Source organism: Kryptolebias marmoratus, linkage group LG20 (assembly GCF_001649575.2).
Source record: "Kryptolebias marmoratus isolate JLee-2015 linkage group LG20, ASM164957v2, whole genome shotgun sequence".
Lineage (NCBI taxonomy): Eukaryota > Metazoa > Chordata > Actinopteri > Cyprinodontiformes > Rivulidae > Kryptolebias > Kryptolebias marmoratus.
This window is the reverse complement of record NC_051449.1, coordinates 13,921,133-13,933,554: the sequence shown is the minus strand read 5'-3', so window position 1 is coordinate 13,933,554 and position 12,422 is coordinate 13,921,133. Positions and strand designations below refer to the sequence as shown.

The 12,422-nt window shown below is 41.9% G+C and overlaps 1 protein-coding gene across 2 annotated transcripts in view; it reads left to right on the top strand.

Annotated features, from left to right (window-relative positions):
- Window positions 1–1,804: 1,804 nt before the first annotated feature.
- LOC108239455 (protein unc-13 homolog A-like) overlaps window positions 1,805–12,422 on the top strand; it is a 27,897-nt gene continuing 17,279 nt past the window's right edge. Inside the window, exons 1-11 of one of the 2 annotated variants that reach the window (XM_037982103.1) lie at window positions 1,805–1,830; window positions 1,965–2,064; window positions 4,679–4,796; window positions 4,951–5,074; window positions 5,661–5,731; window positions 5,966–6,020; window positions 6,426–6,455; window positions 8,031–8,244; window positions 9,875–10,969; window positions 11,070–11,172; window positions 12,225–12,268. In XM_037982103.1, the coding sequence (XP_037838031.1) occupies window positions 2,060–2,064; window positions 4,679–4,796; window positions 4,951–5,074; window positions 5,661–5,731; window positions 5,966–6,020; window positions 6,426–6,455; window positions 8,031–8,244; window positions 9,875–10,969; window positions 11,070–11,172; window positions 12,225–12,268 (1,859 nt within the window). In that variant the 5' untranslated portion in view covers window positions 1,805–1,830; window positions 1,965–2,059. The other variant, XM_037982102.1, reaches the window with a different exon arrangement.

Here is a 12,422-nt window from a genome sequence, read left to right as displayed (position 1 = left end):
ACTCCCTGTCAAGTCATTTAATGAGATATATATTTGACCTCTTTTTTTTTTCTGAATCCAGGCCAGCCGCTCTGACACAAGTAGCCGAAACTTGCTGTTCGTGTGGAGGAAGCGTTCATTGCTGTTTCTGTGGCTTTTTCTGGATTTCTGATCATTTTTGTCGTTTTATGGGTGCTTGTTGTATTCCTCGCCGTAACTCATCCCGTCAGAGAGATTCACGATGTTGTGCTAACTTTAGGTTTCAGCCGTCTGCCACTGAAAATCCAATTTCTTATTTTATTGATCCTTCCCTGCGTGCTGTTATAATTCTCTGTTTAAGTGTAGGCAAAAAGGAAGCGGAAGCAAGCTCAGATTTGATTTGATTTGCCTCAACACTTCTAACAGCTGTATAGTTAATCTTATTTTTTAGTTAATATCTGATTATTTGGTAATTGCCCGTTGCCAAAATATCTCATGAACCACTGAGCAGATTTTAATGAAACATTCAGGAAGCAATCATTGGATGTACAGCTACAACTGATTAACCTTAAGAGCCTGTCCAATTCAAGATGGCTGCCAGAGCCAGCTGTTCTCAGAAAACACAAGGATGACTATGATTCACTCAGTTTCACAGATATTGAGCTAAAATATGATGTTGCAGTGGCTGAAAAAGCTGATCTTAGGCTAAAACTCTGGGGTGAAACGCGGCGGGTGATATGCATTACTTCAAGGAGTCCCATTTGTATATATTTTTTTTGTACACATGCTCAGACTCAAGGTGGCTGAGGCTGAAAGGTTTATATAATTTTATCCTTTGCTACAGGTGCGCTACATCAGAGCGAGCCCGCTGATGTAATGGCACGACGAAAACCTGCGGGTTTAGCTTGAGTTTGTGCGCGCAACGTGAAAGGTACAGAGCGAAGGGTTTGAGAAACGAACCCAGAGAGCCTTGCTGACTCAAGCCAGTCGTGCTTTTTCATTTCGTGGGGTTTACTTTGGTGTGGAACGCGTTTGGAGGAAATTGTGAGACGAGCCGTCTTTCTAAAGAGCCAAGAGGAAAAAAAAAGGCTTATTTGACATGTCAGATTTGTAAGTGTGGCGTGTACACATCTGCAGTGTGATGCGTGGGTCCTGTTGAGTGTGTGTGTGTGTGGTGGAGAGTAGTGGGAAGACGAGCATTAAAAATGTATGTGTCAGTTACATCAAAGCTGGTAAAAACTGCTGCAGAGAGGAAGCCTGGGCTTGAAATGCATGCCTTCGCAGAGGAGGGAGTTTTCCTCTTTGAATGCTCGAATAAGAGACATTCCCAAACATATTCCAAACAATTTCCATCCTACATGAAATACTGAAGAATTAGGTTCGCTATAAGTACAGTTTCCATCAGTCTGGAGGAATGGAAAAGCTAATTGAATAAAATCAACATGTTTGCACAACTCTATATCATATGATATCCATGTTTTAAATGCACGAAATGGTTTTGAGTTTTACAGCCGTAACTGGTGCAAACTTACAGAAACACTGAGGCAAATGAGGCAGAGCACTTCTAGTCTAAATCTGTAAATCTACTTGCTTTGCTCAGCCCGTGTTCATATAGTTTTTGTGGGGACTGGAAAAAATATGACTGTTTATTAGCTTTTATGCTACACAGCGCTTTAGTTTCAGTTTGCCTTTGACTGCCGTTTCGTGATATTTCCAGCCTGGTTCCGTTGTCCTCTTCTAGAGTACAGAAGAGGGTCCCAAGAGAGTACAACAGAGGGTGCGTAAGTGTGAAAACAGATGGCGTTCCTGTGTGTCACCATGTTCCTCTCTGTGTTTCCACAGTGAAGAAAGCCAAGCTGGATGGACCCCAAGGTAAGACCTGGAAATAATAAGAGCAGGTATATTAACAGCACATACTTCTTAGAGAGGCTACGCTCTGCTGATTTCTCCAGATTTTTTTCCCCCATTAGTCCTGATTTTTCTCTCTTTTTCATTTTAAATCACAGAAAAGTTCAACACCTATGTGACTCTAAAGGTCCAAAATGTGAAGAGCACAACCATCACTGTCAGGGGCAACTTGCCCTGCTGGGAACAAGACTTCATGTTGTGAGTCTTTCTTTATCTTCTAACAAAGCTCACACCTTCCTCTGCAGCCTCCTCCCATTCATCCATCACACTTTCCTCTTTTCTTTCCACTGATGCTTGAACGCTTTTTTGAAAAAAAAAAATCTATTGACTTTCCTCCCTCTCCTCCCATTTTTTTTCACTCCTTTGTCCTAAGTGCTCTTTTTTCCCCCTCCTGTATTGTTTCACATAGCCCTTCCTCTCTGCTTCCCTTCTTATGCTCCTTTTTTATCTTCTGCCCCTCTCCTCCTCATCCTTAGCCTTGGCTCCCTCCCATCACTTCTTTCCTTTCCTCTGTCACTCCCTCTAAAACGTCTCCTTGATCTTCATCTCCTCAGCCTCCCCTCGTCCTCTCCCCCATTTTATACTTACCCCATCACCCCTCAGTTTCACTCCTTCCACTTCCTCTCTTTTTTTTCCCTCCTCACCAGTAGATGATTTTCAATCATTTCGCCCTTTCAGACTGGACCCTTGTAGCTGATATTTCTATGAATATTGAATGATATATTAGTGCAGTTGCTAAGATTGCGCAACACAAACTATTTGGCTTGCAGAGTGATTCAGAGGGCTGTTGACAGCGTAGCAGCATATGGGCGATAACTGGTGAGAATCATTTAGCATGTGGGCTGCAGCAGGCAGGATTAATGCGGAGTCCTGTGCATCTGGATGGTGTTCGGAGGCGTTGAGCATTGTACTGGGGTTGCATCAGTGGAGCTGTGTTATGTAATGTTGGGTCTACAGAAAGCGCCTCATGTCCTTTTTTTTCAGACTGCAGCGAAACGACTCTGCCCCTTCGGTGACTGCCTTCAATCAAACACACATTGATGTTAAAAGGAGTAACGTCGAGATGGGAAATCCACTCCTGCTATTTCTTAATTAAAGTTGCCTTATTCTCCCTCCAGGCATGCAATACAATCACCTCCTCCGCTGCTTTCACCACGTGCCTCTACTCCCTCTCTTTACTCATCACTCCCTTTTCTTCTTTTCTTTCCTCTGTCCCGCTGTCTTGTACGTCCTTTATGCTAGATACCGTACACTTAGCTTTGCTTTCAAAAAGACCTGCTTTTTATTTGGTTCGATGTGCAACGACCGCCTAAATTTAAAACCGAAAGTACCATTGAAATCATTTATAATTCATATATTATGAGTCAGACAGTATCTAGTGGCACAAGTAACCTAAAGCTAATATGGCGTTTTATTTGGGGTCACTTAGGTTTAACGACGTAACTCAACGGTTTAGATTTGTAGACCGTCACAGGGTAGAATAAACCAAGCCCGCTGCCTTCGTTTCCTCCATCTTCATCCTCAGGTCACGCTGCATTCACTGTACCTCAGAATCAAGAAGGGCTCTTGTCTTTTGCTTTATCAATACTAGCAAATTATCACTAAAAATGTAATGAATGTAACATCACATGTATACGTTCTGCATGAAAAAGCACGTTTATTTGAAAGTACAGCATTTGCAGCAAAATATACTAAAGAAACTGGGCCCTCTCACTGTAAGTTATCTATATCTGTACACTATTACCAGTGAATAATCACTGTGTAAACTGCTTTTTTCTGCTGTAGGTGCAGCAGGTGGAGCTTTAATGAAATACTGGATATAGAGATTTATTTACAGGAACATCAAATGTATTTGAGCTTTCTTCTGGATATGAATACAAGTGAAGAGAAGAAAGAAAAAGTTCTCACACACAAACCTGTTTGTAGTTTAAAAAAATTATTATTTATATTTGCATATCAATATGAACTAAACTACATCAAAAAAAAAAATCACAGTTGTTGCTGTTAGCATCTCAAATACATTTGAGTTGTGGTCCTGATTAATATTGTTTTAGCAAACTAAAACCCAAAAGAGTAAACTTACTATATTTATATAGAGCCTTTCTAGCCAATCAGGGAAAGCGTTTAACAACGTAATATATGCCCTCATTTACCCATCCACACACATCCATACAGCACTCTAATACATCTCTACAAAGCTAACCTGAATAAATCATTCTATAGAGTCTAATCAGTGCTTTAGATCACATTCTTACACTGATTGGGCACATCAGAGGCAATGAGGGGGTCAGTGTGTTGCTCGATGACACTTTGACATGTGGTATGTTGGTGGAATCGAACCTCCAGCTGTCTTGTTGGAAGACAACTGCTCTAACCACTGAGCCACAGCTCCCCAAAAAAGCTGGTTCAATTCCCACTAACACTGATTCGAAAACAAAAGCTAGTTTTACCATAAATGTTGTAAAATTTTCTCATTGATCATAAAGCTGTTAATGAACGCAGTGAAAGTGAAAAGTAGAGGACTTCTGGTGCTGTAAATACTTCCTGTAATTGAAGTAATTCAAAACTGTTTAAGCACATAAGAATTGTTTTTAGTTGCTTTCCGCATTTGTGCTGCTGAGGGGAAGAATCTAGACCTTGAAATTAATATTTTATAATCTGGGTTTATGCTGAACTGTTGGATGCTTTTATCTGTTTAACGTTTACAGTTCATCCACAGGAAACACAAGTTCCACTCTGTCCTGTTTTCTAAAGTATTTCCATCATTAAGTTTGCTTGTCTTTAATCACTTTGTAATTTTCTGCCTTTGTAGTGAGATTAACCGCCTGGACCTGGGTCTGACAGTAGAGGTGTGGAACAAAGGGTTAATCTGGGACACCATGGTCGGCACTGTGTGGATTCCCCTCCGCAGCATCCGACAGTCGAATGAGGTTTGCCTCTATCCACCTCTAACGCTCAAGTGATACACGTGCACTCCTTTTTAGCTGGACTTGCAGTAGCAGCATCGTGGATCCTTGTTTTCATCATGCCGCCCTGTCAGTGTTTGTGTGTCAGCTGCATGAAAAACTCTGTGCGTGTTCACAGGAAGGTCCAGGGGAGTGGCTCACGGTGGACTCCCAAGTCATCATGACTGATAATGAGATCTGTGGCACCAAAGACCCCACTCTACACCTGGTGCTGCTCGACACGCGCTTCGAACTGCCGCTAGGTGAGAAGTCGCTACGTCCTCAGGAAAAATCAAGAGCTGACGATAGGTGGGAGAGGTTGGAGTGCACTTGAATGTGAGGAAATAATCACTCCATTAGTCAAAGAGGAGTTGAATCAGATAAAGCATATCCGTCAGAATCTTTTCACGGCAAACAGTGACAAATAATTTGGTTATGATTAATAACCTTGACCCACTTTAAAGTTATAGAGTTTGTAAAGCCACCAAAACGAGTGCTGTTATCGTAGCTGTTTATCATTGTTATCCTCTTTCTGTAATCAATAATGTACACTTGACTCCTCCTTTAGAGGGTCATATCTGTTTATAGGACTTTGACTTTATGGCTGTAAGTGAATATCCAGTTTTAAATCTCACTGTATTCAGGTCAGGCCAAGATATCTGCAGTTGTATTCATATGTTGTTTAAAAATGGCCCAGATCTGGGTCATATTATAATTACACATAGTGTTTTTGTTTAAACTATTCTTAATTTTATTAGTTTTGATCAGGATTATTTTTGGTGCTTCAGTTGGAGGAGTTTCATTGTGGCTGTTTTTGTCACCTGGATTTGATTGGATGATTGTTTTCAGACATTCCCGAGGATGAGGCACGCTACTGGGCCAAAAAACTGGAGCAGCTCAATGCCATGAGGGACCAAGATGTAAGCTGTCATCCTGTTTGATTTAATACCCAGCATATTCTGGCGGTTTTTAGTAGCAAGCCGGTGTGATTAATTGGGGAACAGTGTACACTGTATGTTACAAAATCGAACATTTTCTCCACCTCCTATGTTAGGCGTTGCACAGTTTCAATTTTCCCCAGTAATTACCAGCGAACCTCTTTCTGCTCCTCGTCAGTGTGCATTTTTCAAAGCTCTGCTCCTCTCGACTTGCAGTACCAATACCAGGAGGAACAGGAACGCCCTCTCCGTGTACCGGGAACCCAGTGCTGTAAGTAACAAGTCGCTTATCTATTAAGGTGTTGAGATGCAATTAGATTGCTTTAACTCAACTTGTACATTATATGTTTTACCACACGTGGGTTGTTGTGCCTTAGAGGGAAAATGGGCACGGTTTGCTGCACTGTAAGGGATCAATAATGTTATCAGGTGTCCAGTGACGAGCGCCTCCAGGATGCCTCTGTGTTCCGACTAATGGGCCAGTCTGCAGAGCTTGCTGAGACAAGTGTCTGGGCCAGCTGAAAAGACTGGGGGGGCTTAACACAACCTTCCTGCTCTCTTTCCATTCATTACCTCCATCTGGGAATATTGAAGTACTGATGGCAGAAATGCATGTTTGAGTTTGAACACTAATGCGATTTGTAATCAATAGTGACACCCTTCTGTTTCACTGCAGGTAACTGGAGTTTATGGGGAGACCAGCAAAGTAAGTACAAATAAATTATTCTCTGCTGCATGTACTGTCCAGTATTTGAAGATTTACACTTTGGGTTTTTAGAGGGGAGGCTCTGCAATTATATTAGATTAAAATTAGATTTTAAATGAAACGATATGTTTAGGGGTTTATCTAATTTGAAGATGTTTACTTGTCCACTTTTGAGGGAACTGTTGTACATGCCATTTACTACTCATACACTTTAAGGAATATTTAAACATTTCCAAAAGGCTTTACCTTTATACTCCTTTTAAAGTTAAACATCAGCTGCTGCTTCAACATTTAACATAACGAGGAGAAGAGGGAGAATGTTTAATGTTTTTATTTTACCGTATTTTCTGCACTATAGGGCACACTGGATTATAAGACACGCTGTCAATGAATGGTCCATTTTCAAACCTTTGTCGTATGTATGGCAGACTAAGCAAAACAACACGGCCCCGTCTTTTCGGAGACTACTGCACCGACGTAAGCGTCAAGTATAAACACCTCCAACACTCGCTCAGGTCCGCACAATGAGCCCTGCGCAACTATAACTGAGCCTTAATGCTGCAAGCGGTGCGGCTTTGTAGTTTACCAAAGTCGTACTAAAACATTACGACTTCTTACATATATAAGGCTCTCCGGATTATAAGGCACACTGTTGTTTTTTTGAGAAAATTGAAGGCTTTTAAGGGCGCCTTACAGTCCGGAAAATACGGTAGATGTTTAGATGGCTGCAGATAATCCTGCCTGTTTTCCTACAGTGTATCTGTCTGGCCTAATAAAGGTAAAGCAAGATTAGTTGTGATAATCCCAGAGATAATAAAATAACAAACAGCAACATTTTGTCATTCTAAATAAGGATGGAATGTGTGGTGGATTCAAACACATTCACGAGAAAATAGTTTTTCATGCAATATTCGTATGCAAACCAAAAAAAAAAAGGCCTCCATCCTCCCTGCCTGTTGCCTTTCGTCTTGTTGTTTTTAGCAAATGGTGTTATGTAAGTGCCTGTCAGACTCACCCACACATCTGCAGCGATTCATCTCATCTCTGTTCTCTGAGAGGAAAAGGACAGTGAGACAGGGGTGGGGGTGGGGGGTAATGATAGATGATGCGCTGATAAGTGCCTCAAAGAAAGAAAAAGTGACAATGAGTGAAACATATAGGGACATGGATGCCATTTTAAAAAAAAAAGTTTGATGTCTTTAATTTTTTTTTACTCGACCAGACAGATGAGCACGAAGCAGAGCAGCAGCCGTGTTTGTTAGCAGAGTGAAAACAACGATGATGGATTATGAACGATGATTAATAGATGGCTTGTTTCACTTTTGACTGCTTCACACAGTTGAAGTCTATCAGCACTTCCCTCTGGGATGGTAATTTGTTGATCTGTGAACACCAGAGAAAAGCAAAGCATCTCCTTCGTGACCACAGCAGATAGATCGAAGACACCGAGACGGAAGATTTGTTTTGTTGTGGCTGTTGTCATTTCTTCATATTTTCTTTCCTTTCTTTTTATTTTATAAAGTCTGAAACTTTTTTTTTTCTGAAAACCACTTGTCTTTGTGTGCTCCTGTGCAGATGAGGACCCAGATAGTGCCGTGGACGACAGAGACAGCGATTATCGCAGCGAAACCAGTAACAGCATTCCCCCTCCCTACTACAGCACGTCTCAGCCCAACGCCTCCGTCCACCAGTATCCCATCAGCCAACAGCACCGCAGCTCCAGAAGCTTCTCTTATCCACGCTCCGGGAATAACCAAGACCTGGACTACCACCACCAGAGAACCGTCAGGTGTGTACCTGCACCAAGACGCAAAGAATTGTGATCATCATTTATTCAAGTTCATTTTGAATAAAGTGTGATGAGATTAATAGAGGAAGTGCAAAAAGACTGCAAACAAAACCAGTACAAAGACATTGCTAAAGTCATATGGTACTGATATTTGAGTTAAAAGAAAAGTAAAATGGTTGTTGCTTTTTTATTTTGAAAACTTTGTTTCATTTACGAAAAACCTACATTGTGTTTTCTCCAGAGCCGAAGATGTCCTCTCCTGTTTTTGTCCCGCCGGCTGTCAAAATCACATTTAGATTTCATTTTAATCTAAGCTGCAGCCTGTGAAAGAGGTTCTTTTTTTTGAAAAATAGCTCAAAGTGTGGCTGTTAAAGAAAGAATTACAATAATCACATTTTATAAAAACAATATTATAAATAAATGCTCTGAAGCTAAATTTGAACCCTTACATTGAGCTTATAGTAATCAGGATTTGTCAATGGTAATGTTAGATTTTAAAAATGTATTTTTTTTTTAAATCAGTTTTACTGTTTGGTCATTTTACTTCCTTCATGTTCCCTCTCTGTGTATTTAATTTAAACTACTGTTGCCTGAGTAATGAACAGACCATCTGACTCCTGCAACAATATGTAAATACTATTGATGTATTTTTCGTTCAGCACTGGAAAAGAAAATTAACAATAGCTGTTTTGTTTGTTTGTTTCTAAAACAGCAATTTATTGACAGTGAGTCAGCTAAACCTACAACCAAAGCAGCTTCATGAAATATGTTATTTATTTCCACATGTGTGTTTTTTGTGACAGGCCAAAATGTTACGTTAAGAAATCATTCAGTTAAATTTTGTCATGCCTCATGCGCATATACAAATTTTCTTTGTCTTATAAAGACTGGTGCTATTTCTCTCTCATTCGTTTTTCTCCAGGACTGTTAGATTTCTCAGCATTCATTGATGTATTTCCCTCACACAGGGAATGAAAATATGCATCCATCCACCTCTTGCCCTATGAATAATTCAGCCGGCAGTCTAATGGTCAATACGGCACATAAGATTCGCTGCTTGTGTGAGTGTATTGACAGGGCGACCTCCTCACACCCCCACCCACTCCTCTCCATCTCATCCGCTCAGTTCCCTCGCTCTTTACCTTTTCCTCCCTCCCATTTGTGTCCAGGCTTGCAGCTTTCTTCCTGTTTTCACTATCTCCCCAACCTCACCCCCCCATCTGTTCTCATTTCTCTTGGTGCCTCTGTTCGGTTTTTAATAACCCCATTCATCAAGAGGCACAAATACACTTTCCCTGTTTGTGGCTTATTTTTAGACCCATTTCTTTTTCTTTGTCAGCTGTCTAGAAACCTCTCACCTTTCTGTTCTGCTCTGTTTCTTGCTACTTGTCTGATACTCTTGTATTCCCACTGTTTTGTATTGATTAGCCATCAGCAGTACTCTTGGCTGCCCCTGAGACATGCAGAAATTGTGTTTAGTGGGGCTGTCCAGTGGAGTACGAAGTGTGCAGGCCGTATACAGCTCCACTACAACGCTCTATTAGCATTTTTGGCGTTATAGTTCACAAAGAAAAGGTAAACAATTAATTTCACATTTATGTATTGTGACTTTTGGTTTCCCTCTTTTCAGTCCCACAGGGAGCTATGCATCATCCGCAGAGCTCAGCAGATGCAGCAGTCAGCTGAGCGAGGAAGACTACGGTGGCGAGTACGGCGAGAGGGACCCTTATGATGAGAACGACTCCTACCATTCCTGCCACTCCTCCGTCAGCTACAGCAAAGGCTCTCCAGACTGGGATCCTGATGAGACGCATACATACAGTGATGAGGGCGGCTACAGCAAAGACGGAGGAGAAGACGTCGCTCTGTATGAGGGAGATGATGGAGGTCTGTATGAGGGAGAGGAGGAGGGCCTCTATGAGGATGAGGAGATGATGTACGACGATGAAGATTTGTACAATTTGGATGGGACTCTCAGTGAAGACTTGGAGCCGCCATTCACTCCTACTCCCACGTCAACTGCCCCACCGGTGCTCGACGTACCCAACTCCAGGGCTCCTCTGGAGAAACAGCCCTCCATACACCAACAGCCTCCTGCCAAAACCCCCAACCAGACATCCAACCAGACTCATCCTACCGGCGTGGCACCAGCAGCACAGCCCCCAGCGGGTCAACAAGCAGCCCAGCCGCCAAAACAAACGCAGCCCCAAACACAACCTCAGCCACAGCCAGCCCCATCTGCTACTTCCTTCTTCTCAATGGCCAAACCTCTAACAGCCGCAGTCACAGGCTTGGCTTCAACGTTCCTGTCTTCTGTTCCCACTGCCCAGCCTGCCCAGTCTCATCCTCCAGCATCAACTGGATCTCAGCAGCACCAGTTCGCCGCTGCCAGCTCTGTCCCTCCATCACACCCAGCCACCATGGCTAACTCGGCCTCCCAGCCACCCTCCGCTGCCACGGGGCTTCCACCTCAGCAGATCCCACCTTCTGCATCGCCCGAATCCCATGTCAATGATCCCTCCACCGCACAGCCAGTCGAGCTTGAGGATGAGGCTCCCCAGCAGGAGGAAGAGCTGTGGTCGGAAAAGGAAATGCTAAAGGACACAGAGGCCCGAACGCCACCTGCTCAGCATGAAGAAACGCTTCCCGTGGAGCAGAACGAAGAGCATTTTGAAGAAATCAGACCACTGACACCAGAGGAGCAAAAAGAGATGCCACCTGAGAGGTAGGAGCATCGGTTGAACTCAAATCCTCAACACCGTTCCTAAAATAAAATAAAAAACTTTAGCAAATTTAGTTTAAAAAATTGCGTAATTTCCTTTCAGTCCTCCAGTAGCAGAGGAGCCAAAAGAGACCGTCGATCCAGCAGTCAGAGCTAAAGAAAACTGGCTGAGGCTCTACAACAAGGTCCTGGACCAGCTCAGAGAGGTACGTGCGCCGATCAATCTGTTAGATTTAGCTTCGACCTGTAATCTAAAACAGATGCCAGCTTTAGAAACTCAAAATGTGTCCACCAAATCTTTGAAATATATATGTGCTGTGCATTATTGATGCGAAAACCAAGTACATCCAGCAACTTCTCAAGGTCTATTTTAATGTTTTTGCAAGTCACAAGAAAGCAGACGTGAAGCATCTCATCTTCTATAATTGATACCTTTTTGAGCTTTAAAAAAAAAAGATTACTTGTCATGCAGCAAGCTTTTATTTTAGTTTGGATGAGGCACCACACTTGCTTGGCAAAACTGCTTGATTCAGTTGAACACATTTAATTTTGCTTGGTCAGTTTCCACTCGCATATTTTGTTTATTCATTATACTTTAAATTCCGTTGTGCAGAGAATTAATCACTTGCTTCGATGTTTATGTTGTCGTATGTTGTGTTGCTTTCTGTTTTTTGTACATTTTTGCTTCCGCTTTTCCCTGTTTTGTTTTTTTTTGGTTTATTTTTGCCGACCCACTTTGTTTTCTTTCCAGTTTCATGTCATTGCCATAGCGACACTCACATGCACTTTGCTCGGCCATCATTGGAGCATGCTGACAGGTAGGTGCAGCCCGAATGCTTGCTTGAGAGAAAGGAGGAGATGCGTCTGGTTGAGGAGCAGACACCTCAGACCCCTTCACTTTGCTCATTCATTTTCACAGCAGTATCTCCTGTTATATCTTACTAAAGCTGTCGTGCAGGTTGGCGATATGCCACACTTTTTGTGCAGCTTAAAAATGTTAATTAAAAATGATAAAGAGAGGCTTTATTAGCTTTCTTTGTGAAACACATGCAATAGTTACTTTACAGTAGTGACCCACTTGTCTTATTTCCACTTTTACTGTAACACACAACTGAAATATTGAAAGATAAAGGAGGTTCATTCTAGTGTGCAGTTTTATTCATATATCATATATTGCTGTATATCAGGACTAGATAAGACTGCAGGGACAAACATAAAACGACTCTTTGCTCACTGTTTTCCTTCTCTTTCCCCATAGGCCCGAGGAGAAACCTCCAACTCACTGTGGTTTGGTAAAGGAGGGTGAGTACTGACTATACAGGTGCTGGTCATAAAATTAGAATATCATGAAAAAGTAGATTGATTTCAGTAATTCCATTTAAAAAGTGAAACTTGTATATTATATTCATACATTACATACAAACTCATATATTTCAAATGTTTATTTCGTTTAATT